General features: G+C 44.6%; 2 protein-coding genes across 2 annotated transcripts; both read right to left on the reverse strand.

The window, feature by feature from the left end:
• Positions 1-13,086: 13,086 nt before the first annotated feature.
• LOC122926854 (transcription factor HES-5-like) lies at positions 13,087-13,998 on the reverse strand. The gene is made up of 3 exons (XM_044278357.1): positions 13,908-13,998; positions 13,619-13,793; positions 13,087-13,510 (listed from the first exon to the last, which is right to left on the reverse strand). The coding sequence occupies exons 1-3, from the start codon at positions 13,974-13,976 to the stop codon at positions 13,275-13,277; spliced, it is 480 nt and encodes a 159-aa protein (XP_044134292.1). The 5' UTR covers positions 13,977-13,998; the 3' UTR covers positions 13,087-13,274.
• Positions 13,999-21,379: 7,381 nt separating this feature from the next.
• On the reverse strand, positions 21,380-22,112 carry LOC122926855 (transcription factor HES-5-like). The gene is made up of 3 exons (XM_044278358.1): positions 22,013-22,112; positions 21,724-21,898; positions 21,380-21,615 (listed from the first exon to the last, which is right to left on the reverse strand). Exons 1-3 carry the CDS (start codon positions 22,079-22,081, stop codon positions 21,380-21,382), a joined length of 480 nt encoding a protein of 159 aa, XP_044134293.1. The 5' UTR covers positions 22,082-22,112.
• Positions 22,113-23,191: the final 1,079 nt, after the last annotated feature.

Genomic DNA, 23,191 nt, shown 5'->3' on the forward strand with positions numbered 1-23,191 from the left:
AAATAAGTAATACAGATAATTTGTCAGTGGCATTGTTATAGTGTATTATTCCCAGTCCATTCCCCACCAAAGTCTTTTTTAACTGAAGCCCCCCCCCTCCCTTTGCAGAACTCCCCAGCATTCATCCTCCCTGCTGCCTCCGAGGCATATTAGAACAGCTGCCTGTAAGTGTTGTTATGATAACCCACCTGTAAAAATGGGGCCATAGGTGAGATATATGGGTTTGCTAACAAATCAGACCTTTGTACCAACTGGAAGGTCCTTCCAGGACAAGTCCTGTAAAGTTGGCAGTGAACCTTCTTGCCACACAATGGCCATACCTCTATATACAGTGGCAAGTTCTTCTTTAGGACCCCACACAGTGTAGAATATATCATCCTCTTTGATGTTCGGGATAATGGGATCGCATGGGAATGTTAGACACCTCTTATCACACTTCCACATCCTCTGTCCCTTGAGACCAGAGCTAGGATCCCTGTGCGGCACTTGTGGCTATCATTAGCAGTCCAGGCTGGAGTCCATACTTCTAAGGTCAGAGCTGGGATAAGGCATTTTAGTGCCATAGGTAGGTAATTGAATAGTGCCCCCTTACGCATGTAACAACCACAATAAAAGGGATTCTTTATTCAAATATTTAAAGGGGTTGGCTAATGAGAAACAAAGTCCATAGGACAGGTGAGAAATGTATGATTGCTGGGGGTCTGAACACTGGGACCCCGACTGATCTGAAGAATGGGGTCCTGTGTATCCTGTTTTAATGGAGCCTTGGTCAGATCTGCCCACTACCCCTGCATTTAATCTATGGGACTGATAGATATAGTGAAGCACTGTACTCAGCGAGCTGTGTCAGTCCCATAGAGACTGAATGGAGCAATATGCGCAGATGTGACCAATTCTCTATTGAAACAGGGATCAATTGATCCCTAGTCTCATGATGAGTGTGGGTCCCAGGGGTCGGCCCTCCTCAGTCAAACATTTATTAGGATAGGCAATTTTTTTTTGTAATTAACAAATTATATTCATTTTATAAGAAACTTTTAAAGTGCCCCAAAATATGTTCCTTTTCAGAACTGATGGAAGGGCTCATTGGTCAGTGTCACTAACTCAGTAGAACCCCATTATAACTACATAGTGACTGAATACTATTGCCATACTGTTACTGAAAAAAACAGGCATTTTCAAATTGGTGAAATGTGACTAGGGGCTTCTGTCTTCTTTGGGATCAACAGTAGTGATGATCGAGCACCAAAGTATTCGGGGGTGTTCGGTTGTTCGGGCCGAACACATTGCTATATTCGTGTTCTCGGCCGAGCACCCGAGTATAATGGAAGTCAGTGGGAGACAACCAGGCACCCCCTGCTTTGAAGAGGGGAGGGTGCCTGGTCCATTGGAAAAGGTCAGAAAGTGACAGAAACACCACCGAAATGGTTCGGGAACAGCATGGGGACGATGTCTGGATGCAGCTTGGACTCCCAGGTCGCTGCTGGGAACCATTTTATTCGAGTTGTACCCCTGACTGACAAAAATGCACACAACCCCCCCCCCCCCCCCAAATAATCTTTTTTTACATAAAAAACTGTTCAGAAATATTCTTTCCTGTATATTCATATGTATATAAAGTGCAAGTGCTGCAATAAAATTACAAGCAAGAGGTACTCCAAAACAGCCTGTACATCACATAATGGAGGGCCTCTTTCACATTGTGGTACAATTGTTCAGGTAGTGGGACTCCTACACTCATAAAGCCTGAGCACTAAGTGAAAGGGCTGCCAAAAATTACAAGGAACCAGCACTCCAAAACACCCTTAGTTACACATAAAGGAGGGCCTCATACACACCCTTGAAAAATTATGATTAATGGCTTGCTGGTGACCCTCAAAAACATTTGGAGTAAGGGCCTGCTGATCTGACCATCTAAAACCGTAGAGACGAGGGCTTGCTGCCGCATTGGTGACTCTAGATAACCTCTGGGCGATTGCACGTCCCTGTGACGGCGACGATCCATTCGGATGTCTGCCCTATCAACTTTCGATGTTCTTTTCTGCGCCTACCATGGCGATCATGGGTAACGGGGAATCAGGGTTCAATGCCGGAGAGGGAGCTTGAGAAAGGGATACCACATCCAAGGGAGGTCAATTGCTGAAATCTGATTGGGTGGAGAGGGAGGGTCAAGTAATTAAAGCTCAGGCATCCAAGGAAGGCAGCAGGCGCGCGGCAATTACCCACTCCCAACTCGGGGAGGTAGTGACGATAAATAACAATACAGGACTCTTAAGATGCCCTGTTATTGGAATGAGTAATAAAAAATTACAGGGAATTTCACTGCAGTATTTTGGATCAGGAAATGTTATACAGGAGAGGCCCTGCTGCCGCTTTGTTGACTAGATAACTTCTGCCTGATCGCACATCCCCATGACGTCCACCATCCATTTGAATATCTTCCCTATCAACTTTCGATGTTCTTTTATGCGCCTACTAAGGTGATCACAGGTAACGGGGAATCAGGGTTCCATGCCGGAGAGGGAGCCTGATTAACGGCTACGGATATTACTTCAAAGCAAGGCAGCACGAGTTGCTGGCCTGCATGTGAGCTGACCCTGTAAAAGATTTAAGTCGTGGGCCTGCATGTGAGCTGAACTAGTAAAAGATTTTTGGTGCGGGTCTGCTGGTGAGCTGAGGTGGAACCGACAAACCCAGCTTGAATTTGATGGCTGCATTAATCTGCAGGTGACGGTGATACAGCTCCAAAAATAGTTTCCATCTGCATCAGTCAAATATCCAGACTCAGTCATTGAGTCCTCATCTGCCATCTCCACACCATGTCACCTTGCCACTCATTTTTCTCACCATGCTGCTGCTGATGCAGCTTAAAAGGGCTTAAAGTGATCACCAGGACCACAATCTAATTAAGGTTTTATGCACAAAACCAAAGTAAAAAGTCGATTTTATAGGAAAAATGTATTGAAAACATTCTTTCCTGTATATTTATTTGTATATAAAGTGCAAGTCCTGCCAAAAATTACAATGAAGAGGCATTCCGATACAACCTCTATATCACATAAAGGAGGGCCTCATTCACATTGAGTTGCGGGCCTGCAGGTGAGCTGACAAAGTAAAGGATTTTAGGTGTGGGCCTGCTGGTGAGCTGAACCTGTAAAACATTATATTCGAGGGCCTGCTGCTGAACTGACCCTCTGAAACATTATGGGCGAGGGGCTGCTGCTGAACTGACCCTCTGAAACATTATGGGCGAGGGCCTGCTGCTGAACTGACCCTCTAAAACATTATGGGCGAGGGCCTGCTGCTGAACTGACCCTATAAAACATTATGGGCGAGGGCCTGCTGCTGAGCTGACCCCTTAAAACATTATGGACGAGGGCCTTCTGATGAGCTGACCCTCTAAAACATTAGGGGCGAGGGCCTGCTGCTGAGCTGACCCTCTAAAACATTAGGGGTGAGGGCCTGCTGCCGAGCTGACCCTCTAAAACATTAGGGGTGAGGGCCTGCTGCCGAGCTGACCCTCTAAGACATTAGGGTGAGGGCCTGCAGTTGAGCTGACCCTATTAAAAAAATTCGAGTAAAGGGAATATAGACAATCTGGAAGTGGGGGTTGGAGCCAGTAATATAGCTGCTGGCGGAGACCCTGATGGACATAGGGCCCGCAATCCTGGGCGTGGGTAGCATCTGTGCCATCCCAGGGTACGACTCGCTCCCAGCCTCCACAACATTCACCCAGTGTGTGGTCAGGGAAATGTAGCGTCCCTGGCCACTAGCACTTGTCCATGTGTCCGTGGTTAAGTGGACCTTCCCAGTAACTGCGTTAGTCAGGGCACGGATGATGTTCTGGGACACATGCTGGTGTAAGGCAGGCATGGCACACCGTGAAAAATAGTAGCGGCTGGGGACTGCGTACCGAGGGACGGCCACCGACATCAGGCTGTGGAAGGCCTCTGTGTCCACAAGCCTAAATAGCAACATTTCAAGGGACAGTAATTTTGAAAGTTGCGCATTTAGTGCTATGGCCTGTGGGTGGGTGCGTGGGTAGGGGGGTATTTGCACTTGCGTTCAAATGACTGTGTTATGGACATTTGGATGCTTCGCTGGGACAGGGAAGTGGATGTTGTTGCTGATGGTGCTTGCTGCACCTTCGACAGGGGATTGGCCAGCAGTGCGTAACCCAGGGGAAGAGGAGGCAGTGGTGTGACCCGCAGACCCAGATTGTGGACCCAGGCATTCGGCCCACTTGTTAGGGTGCTTGGATGCCATGTGGCGGATCATGCTGGTGGTGGTGAGGTTGCTTGTGTTCACGCCCCGGGTCATTTTGGTACGGCACAGGTTGCAAACTACCACTCATTTGTCGTCTGCATTTTCCTCAAAAAAGCGCAATACTGCGGAACACCTACCCCTTGGCAAGGTAGATTTACGCATAAGGGTGCTCGGTGTAACAGTTGTGTGCCTGTTTGGTGTGGGCCGACTTCTCCCTTTTGCAACCCCACTGACTCTTCCAGCCTGTTGCGATGCTGCGGATACTTCCCCCTCTGTACTGCTGTCCTCGCTCTGCTTTTCACCTTCCCATGTTGGGTCAGTGACCTCATCGTCAACCACCTCCTCTTCCACTTCCTCACTCTGCTCATCCTCCTGACTTGACCTAACCACAACCTCAGTGATTGGTAACTGTGTCTCATCATCATCCACCTCGTGAACGAATGATTACCGTTCACCACCATCATCTTCTTGAGACTGTGAAGGCTCAAGAGGTTGGGAATCAGGCCACAATATCTCAGCTCTCTCTTCAAGCGTGCTGGGCGCGAGGGACAAATGTAATAGTGGTGCTGGATAGAGCTTCTAGGAATATCCGAGTGTGAGATTACTCGTTTGGCAAGCTTCTCCATGGTGGGAGGAAATATGATCAAAGAGAGGATTCGGTTCACCAGACTGGACTGGACTTGGTGGAAGAGAGGGTAGTGCTTAACCGACTGGAAGCATTATCTTCAGCAATCCAACTGACCAACTGTTTGCACTGGTCCGACTTGGACAGTGTTGTCCTGTGCCGTCCAGCTAAGTTGGACATGAAGCTGGTTACAGTGGATGTTTTTTTTTTCTGGTGCACTGGCAACAGGGACAGTTTCATTGCGCCCAGGGCCATAGCTTCTGCATGCACCATCAGCATCACGCCCACTTCTCCATCCCTTAGTGCTCGCCTTCTTATTTTTAATTATTTTGTCACTAGATGTGGCGCAGATTGTTTTACAGTCCGCTAAAGACACCATTTTCTGATGCAGGACAGTATATGTCACAGAAACACACAGAATATGGACACTAGATTAGGCCCAGATATTTGGGTTTTGCTCTAAAGAAACAGCTTTCGGATGCAGGACAGTATATGTCACAGAAACACACAGAATATGGACACTAGATTAGGCCCAGATTTGGGGATTTTGCCATAAAGATACAGTTTTCTGATGCAGGACAGTATATTTTAGAGAAACACGCAGAATATGGACACTATTTTAGGCCCAGATTATTGGAATCTGCGGTACAAACACTGTTTTCTGATGTAGTTTATATTTATATTTTTTATCGCACAATGTATTAAAGAGCAGATCACACAATTCATGGATTGCACCGTTGACAGCAAAAATGTGGATAGATTATGGGAAAAAATAGTGTTTTCTGTATTAAATTTTTTTTCCCTATATCTGGCCCTGACAACCACAAAATGTATTGAAGTGCAGATCACACAATTCACGGATTGCACCGTTGATAGCAAAAATGTGGATAGATTATGGGGAAAAAATAGTGTTTTCGGTATTCTAATTTTTTCCCTATATCTGGCCCTGACAACTACAAAATGTATTACAGCGTAGATCACACAATTCACGGATTGCACCGTTGACAGCAAAAATGTGGATAGATTATGGGGAACAAATTGTGTTTTCGGTATTCTAATTGTTTCCCTATATCTGGCCCTGACAACTACAAAATGTATTAATGCGTAGATCACACAATTCACGGATTGCACCGTTGACAGCAAAAATTTGAATAGATTATGAGGAAAAAATTGTGTTTTCTGTATTCTAATTTTTTCCCTATCTCTGGCCCTGACAACCACACAGCGCAGATCTGACAACTCACGGATGACACCGTTTACAGATTTTTTTTTGATAGATTATGGGAAAAAAAAAATTGTTTTCACTAATAGTCTTCCTATCTCTGCCCCTGACAAACAGAAGTTATTGCACAGATGTCACAAGTCACTGCAGACACTTTCTATATAGAAAAATAATCTCTATTTTGCAAAGTATGTAAAAAATAATGTAAGTACTACTTTGTAAAATAAAAAATTCCTGCCAACCACAGACAATAGTCCCTAAAAGGACTTTTGGGTCTTTGAAACGTTATCCACTTGCATAAATTGTGATCACAAACTCCCTACACTATCTGTAACTTCCTAAGCGTAGCTCTCCCTGACTTGCAATGAGCCGAACCCGCTTCATCGGGTGCTATGACGCATTTCGTCCAGCCAATCACTGTAATGCCAGCAGCCAACATGGCTACTGGCATTACAGTGATGGCAGTACTTACCTGCACGTTTATTGGCTGCTTAGCACCCGCGAAACGTGCAGGGAAGAGACTCAAGCATGCCGCTCGAGCACATGTGGTACTCAGCCGAGTACCACCATGTGCCGAGCATAGCGATGCTCGAGCCGAACAAGTATTCGGCCGAGCATGCCCGCTCATCACTAATTAACAGCTTTAGAGATAGGGACCTAGGGGCTCATTTATAAACCCCTTCAGGACCCTGCCATTTTTCACCTTAAGGACCAGGCCATTTTTAGCAAATCACTTTATGTGACGCTATAATCACTTTATATAACGCTTTTACTTAACCAGGCCATTCTGAGATAGTTTTCTCATCACATATTGTACTTTATGACACTGGTAAATTTGAGTCAAAATATTTCATCTTTATTTATAAAAAAATACAACATTTGCAACATTTCTCTACTTTTATACTAACTAGATAGTAATACCTCCAAAAATAGTTATTTCTTTACATTTCCCATATGTCTACTCTATGGCTTAGAATTTTAGAAGCAAATCTTCCAAAACCCAATTTTTTAAGGACCAGTTCAGTTATGAAGTCACTTTGTGGGGCTTACATATTAGAAACCACCCATAAATAATTTTAGAAACTACACCCCTCAAGCTATTCAAAATTGATTTTACAAACTTTGTTAACCCTTTAGGTGTCCCACGAGAATTAAAGGAAAATGGGTATCAAATTTTAAAAAAATCACTTTTTTTTGCAGATTTTAAATTTTAATCATTTAACCGAAAATCTATTACCCTGAATCTGGAGTTTACAGAAACACCCAATATGTGCTCAAAAACTGATGTATGGGCCTACAGCAGGTTTCAGAGTGAAACTGTCACGAACCAGTGGGTATGAACCCACTGTGTCACGTGTCCTATTTCCTCTAAGGGCGTTGTCTAAGTGAACCCTTTGATCTTCACAGTACCCCTGATGGTGGGGATAGACTTTCCCAAGGGGAACACCAAGTCGCTACCTGTTGAGGAGGATAGGTACACGAGGCAGCTGGTCCAGGCGGACCAGGAGGTACCTGAGAAAGGTACCTGAGGTACAGGCGTTGTCAGCAGGCGAAGTCAGGAGCAACAGTGCAGGACCGAAGGATGAGGCAGAGGCGAAGTCAGACAGGCAATAGGTCAGGGCAGGCGGTACAGGTCAGGCAATCCGGATTGGCAACAGGAGAGTCAAGGCAAGTAGGCAGGAATCAAACGCGTACACAAGTACAAGTCAGAAACACAGGAACACAAGCGGATATCAGGAACCTTAGCAGGACACAAGAACCTTGACACTGATTCATATGGGAAGGGGGCTGAGTCACTTATATATATGTGCAGGAGGGCATGGATTAGTTTGCGAGGTCACATGATCCAACCCATAACACACAGGAAGTGGTTGGCCGGCCCTTTAAGGAAATGCTGCAGGAAACAAGCAGCAAGCATGCTGTGGCCAGGGCTGAAAGAAAACACTGGCAGCAGATCACCGCTGAACTCAGCGCCCGGGACCACGGCGGTAAGCAGGGGAACAGCGGTGCACAGCAGCCGCTCTTACAAGCACCATATGGCTTTAGGAGAGTGGATTTAGTTGGAATGGTAATTGGGAACTATGTCACATATGAAGACACACTGAGGTGGCCCTACAGTTGAAACCCCAAAAAAGTGACCCCATTTTGGAAAGTACACCCCTCAAGGAATCTTTCAAGGTGTGCAGTGTGCACTTTGACCTCAAAGGTGTTTCCTAGAATTAAGAAACACTTGGCAGTGAAAATAAAAATTGAATTTTTCACTTTCCCTATGGTTAACAGGACAAAATGCACCCCACATTTTGTTACCCATTTACCCCAGAATACGGAAACACCCCATATGTGCAAGGAGAGAACTTTGCTGTTTTTACTACCAAAAGCTTTTCAAAGACCCCCCCAAAGTCCTTTTAAGGACTACTGTGTGTGTGTGTTTGACAGCAGCAAGATATTTTTCTTTAATACCTAATAGTGACATATACTGTACATCATCCGCAGACTGTCTTTTTGTGTAAATTTAAATAATTAGCGCCACATTTATTGTCTATAGTGTGCGTTTAATACACATCCGTTAGATAAATATGTACTCTGCACACCTGGGTTCCAGTGTGGGTGCCTGTGAGAGTGGTTTAGACAGTATAAGTTAAATCCACGGCACTCCATCAGATATGGCATAATACTTACTACATGTAAATGAATTGCACTGGATGTACATTAATAACATTCTGTTTACTAAGAATTAAATGCGATAATTTATCTTGCAAAAACTTTTAGAGTGCCGTGGATTTAACTTATAATACACATCCGTGACATATACAGTGGATATAAAAAGTCTACACACCCCTGTTAAAATGTCAGGTTTCTGTGATGTAAAAAAATGAGACAAAGATAAATCATTTCAGAACTTTTTCCACCTTTAATGTGACCCATAAACTGTACAACTCAATTGAAAAACAAACTGAAATCTTTAAGGTAGAGGGAAGAAAAAATATAAAAATAAAATAATATGGTTGCATAAGTTTGCACACCCTTAAACTAATACTTTGATGAAGCACCTTTTGATTTTATTACAGCACACAGTCTTTTGGGGTATGAGTCTATCAGCATGGTACATTTTGACTGAATCTGGTCCTGGTCTCAGTGACGGTGGTTTTAGGATCCTAATCTTCTACTTCAGTGGCTACAGGCCTCTCTGTACTTGTAATAATGAACAGTGAGGCTGCCGGAAGCTAAAGAATCCTTCGCCTTGGTACAAAGGTGCCTGAAGCCTAGTAAAATGGCTATTGTCCTCCTTTGTCTTTATATAGAAAATAATCTTTCACTGGGCGCAACGGAAGGCTGTACCGTAGAACATTTTGCTAAAACACATCTGAAGTCTCCCAAAAGCATGTGAGAAAAGGTGTTATGGTCGGATAAAACTAAGGTTGAACTTTTTAGCCATAATTCCAAAAGATATGTTTGGTGCAAAAACAACACTGCACATCACCAAAAGAACACCATACCCACAGTGAAGCATGGTGGTGGCAGCATGATGCCAAGGTGTTGTTTTTCTTATCTGGAACTGGGGCCTTAGTTAAGTTAGAGTGAATTATGAACAGTTCCAAATACCAGTCAATATTGGCACAAAACCTTCAGGCTTCTGCATGACAACGACCCAAAGTATACATTATTAACTGTTATTTAATAATGATAAAATTTCCTTAAAATAGAAAAACAAGCAATGGATCATTCTCAATTAATAATTTTATCAATGAACACCCACCAAGATGTTTCATTAGGGAACAGATCTGACATCTCCAGAAGTAGTCTCTGAATTATCAGTCAGGTAGAGTAAACGGCAAATAATGTATAGCCTGAAGCGGCAATCATGCTCTCATCTGTTATCTACCTGATTTGACAGACATAAAGTATCATGAATGCAGAATCAGCGTACAGACAGGGTTTGTTTATAGCCTGTAGCCAGGGCCGTCTTTACCAAGGGGCAAAAGGGGCAGCTGCCCCGGGCCCAGTTGCTCCTGGGGGGCCCAAGGCAGCTGCCTCTTGAGCCCTGCTAGCTACTGCCCCGGGTGTCAGGCTGTCAGCTTCACAGGGGGTGCTGCCATGCCATGCCTGCCGCATTGAGTCCAGGCATCATGATCATACTGTGTTAAAGTTGTGATCTAGGACCTTAACGACATCATCACCATGTGACCAGTAACCTAGCAATTATTGGTCACATGGCTATGAGGTCATCACAGGTCCTACCAGGAGTGTTGCAGAAGTTAACTGTGGACCTTTTTTGTGTGAAGATTACATCAGAAAAAGGTGACAGGGGCTGTTATGTTAATATACTGTAAACTACTGTATAGTGGGGTGCTGTATACTGTGTGGGGGTCTGTATACTGTGGGGGGCTGTATACTGTGTGGTGGGCTATATACTGTGTGGGGGCCTGTATACTGTGGGGGGCTGTATACTGTGTGGTGGGCTGTATACTGTGTGGTGGGCTGTATACTGTGGGGGGCCTGTATACTGTGGGGGGCCTGTATACTGTGGGGGGCCTGTATACTGTGGGGGGGCCTGTATACTGTGTGGGGCCTGTATAGTGTGGGGCAGCCTGTATAGTGTGGGGGGCCTGTATAGTGTAGGGGGCCTGTATAGTGTGGGGGGCCTGTATAGTGTGGGGGGCTATACTGCTGTACTGTATACTGTAGGGGTCTGTATACTGTATACTGTGGGTGCGGTATAGTGTGGAGGGCTATACTGCTGTACTGTATAGTGTGGGGGGCTGTATCCTGTATAGTTTGGGGTGCTGTATACAGTGAGGTGTTGTATACTGTGGGGTGCTGTATACTGTGGGCTGCTATACTGCTCTACTATATACTGTGGGGTACTGTATAGTGTGGGGTGCTAAACTGCATACTGTGTTGTGCTGTATACTATAGGGTGCTATACTGCATACTGTGGGTGCTGGGGTGCACTGTAACACTAGGGTGAGCCAAGCCCTGGTCTTCCTTCTGCAGAGCGGTGCCCACTTCCAGCCCAGAGTACCGATCCTGAGCCGTTGGAGTCTTCAGAACTAGAAGTATTTACAGTCATTCACTGGACTCTACCAGATGTGTGGATTTTTTGTGTGTGTGTTGTGGTGGAAGGCGTGATTGCCTGCTAAGGTGTGGGAAGGCGGGATCCAGGGCGCCCAAGTAAATTTTTGCCCAGGGTCCAATCAATATTAAAGACGGCCCTGCCTGTAGCAGTGGAGACACATAGGCCTGCATGAGAGCTTTAGACACAAAATAATACATTTTAAAGCAAGGTTATTTTGTAGATGAAAAAAAAAATGATTGAAAAAGTATACAGCATATACCCTTCAAATGGAACCTCTTCTGTCGTGTGACTTCATGTACAACCCCCATCATCATTGGTGTAAAACTGCTATATAGTGATAAAAAAATAAAAATAAAACAGAAAATAAGCAATGGATCATTGTTAATGACTATTTTATTGAAAATTCAAAAGACGTTTCATCACGAAACAGATCGGACATTTACATAAATAATCTCTGAATTATCAGTCAGTTATAGTAATCTACAAATATTGTATAACTAATATCCATGTGTCACTTTTCTATAACACAATATACATCATGCAATATATACAGTATATCACATTGTGAAGATTGTTGTAAATGTTACATACAATAATAACCTTATAGTACAGTCTGCAAATATTGCACACTACACTATATACATAGCTGAGCTCAGTCTTACTAATTATTACACAAAGTAAATATGGAAAATACCAATGTAATATACATCAGCCGTGCATTTCATATATAAAATATGATACAACCGAGGCCAATATCTGACCATGCTAATCATTCTATATCATTTGAGATACAAAGTATGTAAACATTACAATATACTATATCTCTTCATAGAGCCAGTACACAAGGAATATGTACATTACTGTATAGAAGTCTGTAGAATGACAGTACTGTATGATACATAGTATCTACTGTATATATCAGGCTGGAGGTCTCATCTCCATTATTCTACAATGCTTTGCACTGGAGGTCTGATATATACATACACTACTCCCCTCTGTATACAGCTAGTACACACTACATATAATCTGATGTACAGTACTGTATGATACATAGTATCTACTGTATATATCAGGCCGGAGATCTCACCTCCATTATTCTACAATGCCTTGCACTGGAGGTCTGATATATACATACACTACTCCCCTCTGTATACAGCCAGTACACACTACATATAATCTGCTGTACAGTACTGTGTGATACATAGTATCTACTGTATATATCAGGCCGGAGGTCTCACCTCCATTATTCTACAATGCCTTGCACTGGAGGTCTGATATATACATACACTACTCCCCTCTGTATACAGCCAGTACACACTACATATAATCTGATGTACAGTACTGTATGATACATAGTATCTACTGTATATATCAGGCCGGAGGTCTCACCTCCATTATTCTACAATGCTTTGCACTGGAGGTCTGATATATACATACACTACTCCCCTCTGTATACAGCCAGTACACACTACATATAATCTGATGTACAGTACTGTATGATACATAGTATCTACTGTATATATCAGGCCGGAGGTCTCACCTCCATTATTCTACAATGCTTCGCACTGGAGGTCTGATATATACACACACTACTCCCCTCTGTATACAGCCAGTACACACTACATATAATCTGATGTACAGTACTGTATGATACATAGTATCTACTGTATATATCAGGCCGGAGGTCTCACCTCCATTATTCTACAATGCCTTGCACTGGAGGTCTGATATATACATACACTACTCCCCTCTGTATACAGCCAGTACACACTACATAAAACCTGATACATTGTATCACTGGGAATATTCATAGAATATGTCCATATAGGACTAGGACATCTTCTTCATAGAAGACAACGACTCCTATAACAATATAGAACCAAGTCCATACAGGAGAGCTGCAGCAGACGGCAGATAATATGAAGGACTAGTAAATCACGTAGTAATTACACCATGTCCAGAATGAACTTCTTCTCCATCTCATGATGAGACATTAGTGAGAGGCAGAATCCATCCCATCTCCAGCTCTCAGGTATACGGGGGTACATAGCTCTGAGATCAGTCCACACCAGAGGATCCAGTCACTACCAGGGTCTCCACAAGGCTTTGCTGCTGTCCAGGGGGCTGTGTTTGCTGGGGGTCTGGTAGACGGGGGATACAGGAGGAGATACAGCCCCGCATGTCATAGTGTGAGCCCCAGGGAGGTTCTGCAGCAGCTGGATCTGGAGCTCGGTCTGTTTGTGCTGGGACAGGAAGGTGATGGAGTCCTGGACGCAGGTGGAGAAGCCTTCTCTCTGGGCCTGGCTGGAGGCTGTGACATCTAGAACAGGAGAGACATACATGTCAGTGACAGCGTCCATCACCTGCTGCAATCTGCTCTCAGTAAGAAACATATGAGGGGTGTGAGGGGCCGGGACAGGACACTTACTTCTCTCCGCCATGTGGCGCTGCAGGAAGGTGACCGTCATCTCCAGGATATCGGCTTTCTCAGGTTTGGAGGGGAGCTGATGTCTCTGGAACTCCTTCTCCAGTAAGATGTGCAGCTGCTCAATGCTGCTGTTAATCCGGTCTCTCCTCATCTTCTCGATCACCGGTTTCCTCAGCTGCAGAGAAAACATAAGGGTTGGTTAGTTACACGCGGCAGTGGATGGACCTTTATAGCGGTGAAGAAGCATTTGATGCTATGCAAGGAGGAGATGTGGTAGATCAGCACTTACTTTTCTGGGCTGCTGGGTGAGGGGATCATTAGCCGGGCTCTGGATGAGGCTGACGCTGTAAGGAGCCATCGGTCAGTGTGCGGCAGTGTCCTCTCTGTAGATGGGATGTCAGTGATGTGCGGCCAGGGAGGCAGACAGCCCCTCTATATACCCCTCTCCTGCATAATGATGTGTGAGGATCAGAGCCAGCACAGGTTCCCACACTCAGCCTCCAATCACACAGCAGCGAGGACAATAGACGTGTGTCCATCTGGAGCCTCCAATACAGGAGATAATAGAGGCTGCTGGGGGCAAGCTGTGACCGGAGTGTGGGAAAGACCTGCACCAAGATGCTATCTGCTGTAATGACATATTGCACTGACCACTGCTACTTTCACTATAGATCCGTTATTTTCTGGGAGAGGAGCAGTGAATTGTCCGAATGCTTATTAAGATGACATATATGAGAATCCCTGGGGAAATATCTGAAAGTATATCTAAAATCATCCTCTCTAATAGAATTAATCATTTAATAACCACTGATGATAATTAATTGACTTGTCTGCAAATAATTTTGTTATAATGATCATGTTGTGGTGTCATATCCTGCCGATTATAAAAAGAAGAGCAGTGCTGCATAGTCACCGCTTATCTCTTTCTGCAGTAGAGGTCCATCACAGATCACTTTACCCATGACAAACACTGATTGAATGTAGTGCTTCCTCTTGCCATAAAAGGAACCAGAACCTTATAAAACACAACTCTTCTGGTGTAGAAAATCACAATGCACACCTCAGCTGCTGCAGAACATCATAACACTCCTCTGCTGCTGCAAGATATCATTATACATATATTATAAAGATACCCCAGCTGCTGCAGAACATCATAACACTCCTCTGCTGCTGCAAGATATCATTATACATATATTATAACGATACCCCAGCTGCTGCAGAACATCATAACACTCCTCTGCTGCTGCAAGATATCATTATACATATATAATAAAGATACCCCAGCTGCTGCAGAACATCATAATAAATACAAATCTCAGCTGAAAATCCTAATTCATGTATACTTCGGCTGCTGTAGAACATTATAACACACACATCAGTTGCAGCAAAACTCATAATACACACTACTGCAGAATTTCATCATACATACATACCTCAGATCCTGCAGAACCTCATAATACATATGCAGCGCACCAGGCAGCAGGGGAGATGCAGTGATTGGTAGCTGGAGAAGATGGGAGTGGTGTCGGTGGTCGTGCTTGCTCTCTGGTAGCTGAGACCTCAGGAGTGCTCATAGGTTATTGCTTTTTCCTATAGTGTGCAATCACGGCCACCACTGATGGATTACAGGGTGGTCGTAACCATTGGAAATGAGCAGTGTATAATGCGATAGAAAAGCAATATGGATGATCACAATACATTAGTAAGTGTCTTGTATTAACTTTCTCTACATGATAAATGCCACCTGCTGAAGTATAACAACCCCTTTAAGGCAATAAGGAGGCGAGTGTAAGGTAACAAGTCCAGCAAGCTTTAGACTCATTGCACATTGCGGATCCGCAATACACAGGCATCGTTCCGCGTGCATTCCGCATCACGGATGCGGACCCATTTACTTTAATGGGTCCGTAAATCCGGAGATGCGGAAGGGTGAGGAACGGAAGCAAGGAAAGAAACCCTATGGAAGCACTACAGAGTGCTTCCGTGGGGTTTCGTCCCGTACTTCCGTGCCGCAAAAAGATAAAACATGTCCTATCTTTTTGCGGAACGGCGGATCGCGGACCCATTAAAGTGAATGGGTCCGCAATCTGCTGCGGCTGCCCCATGGTGGGTGTTTGTGCATTGCGGCTCGCAGCACAGCCACAGGGCACAACATACGTTTGTGTGCAAGAGGCCTTACTGAGGTGTCTTTACAAATCACATTTGTATGGATAAGTTCAGTCTCTCCATAGTGCACACACAATCTGTGTATGGGAAAGCAGGCTGCATAGTAGCTATCTCTGAGTCTCTCTCTATCAGGTCCAGACAACTTCCCAAACTACCCAAGATGTGCCAGGTGATATGGAGCTCCCTCTCTCTGGCTAACTGCTAAGGTGCCATTCAGTGCGGCATCTGAGGTGTTAAAGGCAGGGGCGTAGAAATCATTGGGCCCCATAGAAAAAAAAAAAATTGGGCCCCCATGCCCGATCCATAGCCTCTCCCACTACCTATTCCTGCTGCGTGTTATATAGTGTGCCATCAGGGCTGGCCTGGGATTACGAAGCATCTCTGGCACACAAAACCCACCAGCCACATATGATTTTGCATAAAAATAATAGTGCGCAATGCACACTGCGGAGGTAATCATGTTTTACTTGGTCATGCCCCTACTGCATACTTACCAACATTTAACTTGGTAAAATATAAACCCTGCCCACAGGAACACCCAAACGCCGTTCGACTTTATGTTAGGCTGCCTTTCGCGTGACCCTCACGTTATACGCATTTTGGCCAACACCAATTACTGGCTGTTCATCTTTCTCGACCCCCGCTACAAAGAGAACTTCTCATCTCTCATTCCTGTGGTGGAGAGGACTAGCAAAATGGTGCAATACCAGAAGGTCCTTGTGGAAAAATTGCTACAACAATTTCCATCTGACAACGCTGGCGGCAGAGAACGTAGTTCCTTGGCCAACCGAGGAGGGGAGACAAGGGAAACACACAGAAGTTCCAACAGAGGCAGGGCAACACTCTTCAAGGCCTGAAACAGTTTCATGACACTCCGCCAGCACCCTCAGCCTGATGCGCGGCCTGGTGTCACAAGGAGGGAAAAGTTTTGGAAGATGGTAAGGGGTACGTAGCAGACCGTATCAGCGTCCTCAGTGATCCCTCTGTGCCTTACAACTATTGGGTGTCTGTAGAGCACCTGAGCATTCCAAAGTGTTCTACTCGAGCTCGATCAAAACTACATAGGCACAGCTCAGTCCTATTCAAGTGAATAAAGATGAGATATAATACTAAGCACAGCCACTATACAATAGATGGTGCTGTGCCTGGTAGGCTGAGAGGAGGCCACAGCGTCCCCCAGACCCCACTGATCACATACCAATGACCTAACCCCTTCAGGACACAGGACAATAATGTGGATTACGGAAGCGCTCACTAGTCTAGAGGAGCCCTGGGGGGAGAGGTGAGTGCAGTGCTGCTGGTAGTCAGCATTTATGCATATGCAAATGAGATGCGTATCTTTGACAATTAGGGACAGCCCTCAATTAGTGTGCTCCTTTTTGCCGCGTTATTCTAAATATAAAAGACCTTATGTGAGCTCTATGTTTGTATAAGCAATTTTTACCTGATGATCCCCGAAACGCGTTGTATATGTTGCTTTAAGATACTGTACCAATAAAAGAGGATTCTCTACACTTCCTGGTCATGAGGGTGATTGCACCATGCAGTAATATCTACTGTGACACTATTAGTGTCAGGGGCACTATTTGCTGGGCGCAGTTATTTTCTAGGGCCCAAGATGTCAAGAATATGGGTCTGTGTTCCCCTTTTCAAATGGAGCAGCGGACACATATGCTGCTGCTATATTCAACTATATGGGACTGCTGGAGACAGCCAAGCTTTTGTACTCGGCTATGTTCAGCAATCCCATAGAGTTGAATGAAGCAGCGAACACAGGCCCCTGTTCTAGTGATCAGTGGGGGCCCAAACGGTCACATCCCATTCAATCAGACACAAGTTGGACAACTCCCTATGAAAGTAAAGACTCCCCACTAAATAGAAATCCCTGTTGTGTCATTTCATAGGGTCTTTTCACATGGGCAGATTTTCAATCATTTGTGCTGTCCTTGGTCCATCGTTGATGGCAGCCGATCCCCTTTTAGTCAGTGTGATGTAACAATAATCATTTCATTTAATGACTGTAAGAAACCAGATAACACTGGGAAATAGTCTGCAGTAAAGAAGTGAGTGGTACATACCTAACGAATACAGCCCTGCTGTTATGGTTCTCCTGACTGGTCTCTGCTTACCTGGTTGCAGTGGTGACATCATGTACACAACACTTGACTAATGCAGCCGATCACTGGCCTCTTTGGTGCAGGTAAGCAGAGCACGGTTGGGAGAACCATAACATCAGTGCTGTAGCGCTCACTTCTTTCCTATTATTTTATAGTTACACCATATGAAGCTTTTGGCCCTAAACCTCCGGCAATGGACCATATATTAAGAAAGGAAGCAGGGCTGCTGTTAGAAAACAAATTTAAAGGGCATAAAAAAATTTGCAACTAGATATTCTATTGCTCATTTGCATCTAAGATAACAAAAAAGGCAACTTTTCAAATATGTCTGTTTTGTGTATGCAGCGCTTAGGCAGACTTATGTATCTCCATGGTTACTTGCTTAAAACAAATCCTGTATAATGTCTGATCTTGCGCTTATGTGTAACTACTTTTAATCATCTTCTTGGTGCCAGAAGTATATATGAGGGGACAGAGAGAAAAAAAGAAAAGTGTCTGCAGGAGCAGACCACATAGTTCAGCCATGAAGTGGTAGTGTAATGACCGGCGTCACGCAAAGGGAAGGCCCTGCCCAAGGGAGAGGGAAAGGTGGTGACCCCTGACTCACCTTGCAGCTGGCACCTGACTGCCCTGACGTCCCTAGACGGGTTCCTCGCCCGTACGCCGATCACGTGCCTAAACCCTGGCTTTCCGTAAGATGAGCCCTAGATAGTGAACGGGGCGGTGGGATCACTAGTCCGCACCACTGAGACTAAAAGGAAAACACCAAGGAGAGGACAGACAATACAGACAAACACATAAACCCAGGTGGGCGACCACAGCAGACCACAAAGGCCCAACAGGGATCCGGAGGGTAACGTTCTGGAACAACAAACAGAGAACGCAGCAACACAGCAACACAGCAACACAGCAACACAGCAACACAGCAACACAGCAACACAGCAACACAGCAACACAGCAACACAGCAACACAGCAACACAGCAACACAGCTCCAGTGGGTCAGTATAGAAGTCCAGGCAGGAAGCTCTATATCTGGCAACCAGAGAAGTGTGAGAGGGGAATATAAGGAGGTTGGGAGTGCTGGACAAGGAACAGCTGAGGAGAAGGAGCTACGGATCCCTGAGTGAGCCAAAAAGGGTTGCAAAGCAAACCCAGAAAGCTACCATAAGGAAACAGCCCTATCTTACTACATAGAGCGCACAGCCAACCGCTGCGACTTCCTGACCCCGGGTATAACGGAGTCAGGCGTGGTTCTTGACACCCTTGTGACAGGTAGACTATAATGAAAACTATTTGTAACGTTGCAGCATTTGTTATGTTTGATGCACTGGAACAACTCAAATTTAAAGCTGGACATATTCTTTAAGAATTTGGCTTAATGGACATTTTACTTTTTTGTTGTTGCACTGTGTTTTTTTTATTTATTATGTCTTGTGCTATATGTAGGCAATGCGACAAACATTAGAGGAAGTGTTTGCACTAGGACAAATTCAAATGTAAAGGCCAGAAGATCTGATCGAGTGCTCACCCCCATAATGGGAGACTGGAAAGAAGAAGAAAAAAATCCTATCACTTTAGTCAGTAGTTTATTAATGATAATCAGCAATCACTTTCATCAATGACATAAATGTGATATTTATCGGAAAATTAATCTGCAAATGTTGCATATAAAACGTGTATAAAAAAATGTTGTATAATACACATCAGGCAATCTTCACTAATAGCTGCAAATATTGCATACCCAACATTATAACTTAACCCTTCTGTTACATAAAATGAGACACATATGTCATTTCTGCAAATTTTGCCAAACAATATTACCATATCCTGTCAATTATCCTTGACACTGAACAGTATTATTAATTCTATACTACAGGTCATGGTAGCCAATATCCAGCAATACAAGCAATGCACGTGACATTTTACTATTACTCTATATATAGAGCCAGTACATACTACATATAATCTGATGTACAGTACTGTGTGATACATAGTATCTACTGTATATATCAGGCCGGAGGTCTCACCTCCATTATTCTACAATGCTTTGCACTGGAGGTCTGATATATACATACACTACTCCCCTCTGTATACAGCCAGTACACACTACATATAATCTGCTGTACAGTACTGTATGATACATAGTATCTACTGTATATATCAGGCCGGAGGTCGCACCTCCATTATTCTACAATGCTTTGCACTGGAGGTCTGATATATACACACACTACTCCCCTCTGTATACAGCCAGTACACACTACATATAATCTGATGTACAGTACTGTATGATACATAGTATCTACTGTATATATCAGGCCGGAGGTCTCACCTCCATTATTCTACAATGCTTTGCACTGGAGGTCTGATATATACATACACTACTCCCCTCTGTATACAGCCAGTACACACTACATATAATCTGCTGTACAGTACTGTATGATACATAGTATCTACTGTATATATCAGGCCGGAGGTCGCACCTCCATTATTCTACAATGCTTTGCACTGGAGGTCTGATATATACACACACTACTCCCCTCTGTATACAGCCAGTACACACTACATATAATCTGATGTACAGTACTGTATGATACATAGTATCTACTGTATATATCAGGCCGGAGGTCTCGCCTCCATTATTCTACAATGCTTTACACTGGAGGTCTGATATATACATACACTACTCCCCTCTGTATACAGCCAGTACACACTACATATAATCTGATGTACAGTACTGTATGATACATAGTATCTACTGTATATATCAGGCCGGAGGTCGCACCTCCATTATTCTACAATGCTTTGCACTGGAGGTCTGATATATACATACACTACTCCCCTCTGTATACAGCCAGTACATACTACATATAATGTGCTGTACAGTACTGTATGATACATAGTATCTACTGTATATATCAGGCCGGAGGTCGCACCTCCATTATTCTACAATGCTTTGCACTGGAGGTCTGATATATACATACACTACTCCCCTCTGTATACAGCCAGTACACACTACATATAATCTGATGTACAGTACTGTATGATACATAGTATCTACTGTATATATCAGGCCAGAGGTCTCACCTCCATTATTCTGCAATGCTTCGCACTGGAGGTCTGATATATACATACACTACTTCCCTCTGTATACAGCCAGTACACACTACATATAATCTGATACATTGTATCACTGGGAATATTCATAGAATGTGTCCATATAGGACTAGGACATCTTCTTCATAGAAGACAACGACTCCTATAACAATATAGAACCAAGTCCATACAGGAGAGCTGCAGCAGACGGCAGATAATATGAAGGACTAGTAAATCACGTAGTAATTACACCATGTCCAGAATGAACTTCTTCTCCGTCTCAGGATGAGACATTAGTGAGAGGCAGAATCCACCCCATCTCCAGCTCTCAGGTATACGGGGGTACATAGCTCTGAGATCAGTCCACACCAGAGGATCCAGTCACTACCAGGGTCTCCACAGGGCTTTGCTGCTGTCCAGGGGGCTGTGTTTGCTGGGGGTCTGGTAGACGGGGGATACAGGAGGAGATACAGCCCTGTGTGTCATAGTGTGAGCCCCAGGGAGGTTCTGCAGCAGCTGGATCTGGAGCTTGGTCTGTTTGTGCTGGGACAGGAAGGTGATGGAGTCCTGGACGCAGGTGGAGAAGCCTTCTCTCTGGGCCTGGCTGGAGGCTGTGACATCTAGAACAGGAGAGACATACATGTCAGTGACAGCGTCCATCACCTGCTGCAATCTGCTCTCAGTAAGAAACATATGAGGGGTGTGAGGGGCCGGGACAGGACACTTACTTCTCTCCGCCATGTGGCGCTGCAGGAAGGTGACCGTCATCTCCAGGATATCGGCTTTCTCAGGTTTGGAGGGGAGCTCATGTCTCTGGAACTCCTTCTCCAGTAAGATGCGAAGCTGCTCAATGCTGCTGTTAATCCGGTCTCTCCTCATCTTCTCGATCACCGGTTTCCTCAGCTGCAGAGAAAACATAAGGGTTGGTTAGTTACACGCGGCAGTGGATGCACCTTTATAGCGGTGAAGAAGCATTTGATGCTATGAGAGGAGGAGATGTGGTAGATCAGCACTTACTTTTCTGGGCTGCTGGGTGAGGGGATCATTAGCCGGGCTCTGGATGAGGCTGACGCTGTAAGGAGCCATCGGTCAGTGTGCGGCAGTGTCCTCCCTGTAGATGGGATGTCAGTGATGTGCGGCCAGGGAGGCAGACAGCCCCTCTATATACCCCTCTCCTGCATAATGATGTGTGAGGATCAGAGCCAGCACAGGTTCCCACACTCAGCCTCCAATCACACAGCAGCGAGGACAATAGACGTGTGTCCATCTGGAGCCTCCACTACAGGAGATAATAGAGGCTGCTGGGGGCAAGCTGTGACCGGAGTGTGGGAAAGACCTGCACCAAGATGCTATCTGCTGTAATGACATATTGCACTGATGTATGTTTTGGATATTAGTTGTTTTTATTGTTTCATTTAAGTCAAATATTACATATGAATTAATTTTATTGACAAAATAGTTAAAGGGGTTATCCAGTATCTACAACAGCCCCCTCATGTGCTGGGCCCCTCTGTGGAAATATACTTACCCTGCTTCCTGCTCACTGTGCCGCTCCTGGTCCCCGCACCGCCGCTGCTGCTTCTCCCTGTACAATGGCAGGCATGGATGGGGACGAACCTCCCTAGCGTCACCCACAATGCTATGGAGGCTCGTCCTCGCCTGCCATTGGCTGCACCCCCCGACACCGAATGTTTTCATCTGTGTACAGCGGAGAAGCAGGCAGCTTCTGTCAAGGCAAATAAAATAATGGGATGCATCAGAAGATGCACAGATTATGATCTACCTAGAGCGGTAACTATGACAAGAGGGCATGCGTCACATCTAGACAAAATAAGCTCTTACTAACAGCATAGATTAGTATTTTGGGCCATATATTGTTGCCATGGGGTGGCCAACCTTACAGACCTTACAGACACACACAAAAAAACTAAAACGTATGACTACCAGGAGCCACAAGCTATACATTTACACACGAGTCACCGTATTTTTCACCCTACAATATGCACCTAGGTTTTAACAAAGAAAAATAATATTTTTCATCTCATCTGAGGGCTGATAAAAATATTTTATTATTATTTTTAATTAGCCGAGAAAAAAAATATATATACTGTATATTTTTCATTAGACCTCAAATCAGACTCCTAAATCAGATCCCCAATCCTCATCTGACCTAAAATAAGATCTCCAAACCTCATC

This window comes from Bufo gargarizans, chromosome 2 (genome assembly GCF_014858855.1).
Source record: "Bufo gargarizans isolate SCDJY-AF-19 chromosome 2, ASM1485885v1, whole genome shotgun sequence".
NCBI lineage: Eukaryota > Metazoa > Chordata > Amphibia > Anura > Bufonidae > Bufo > Bufo gargarizans.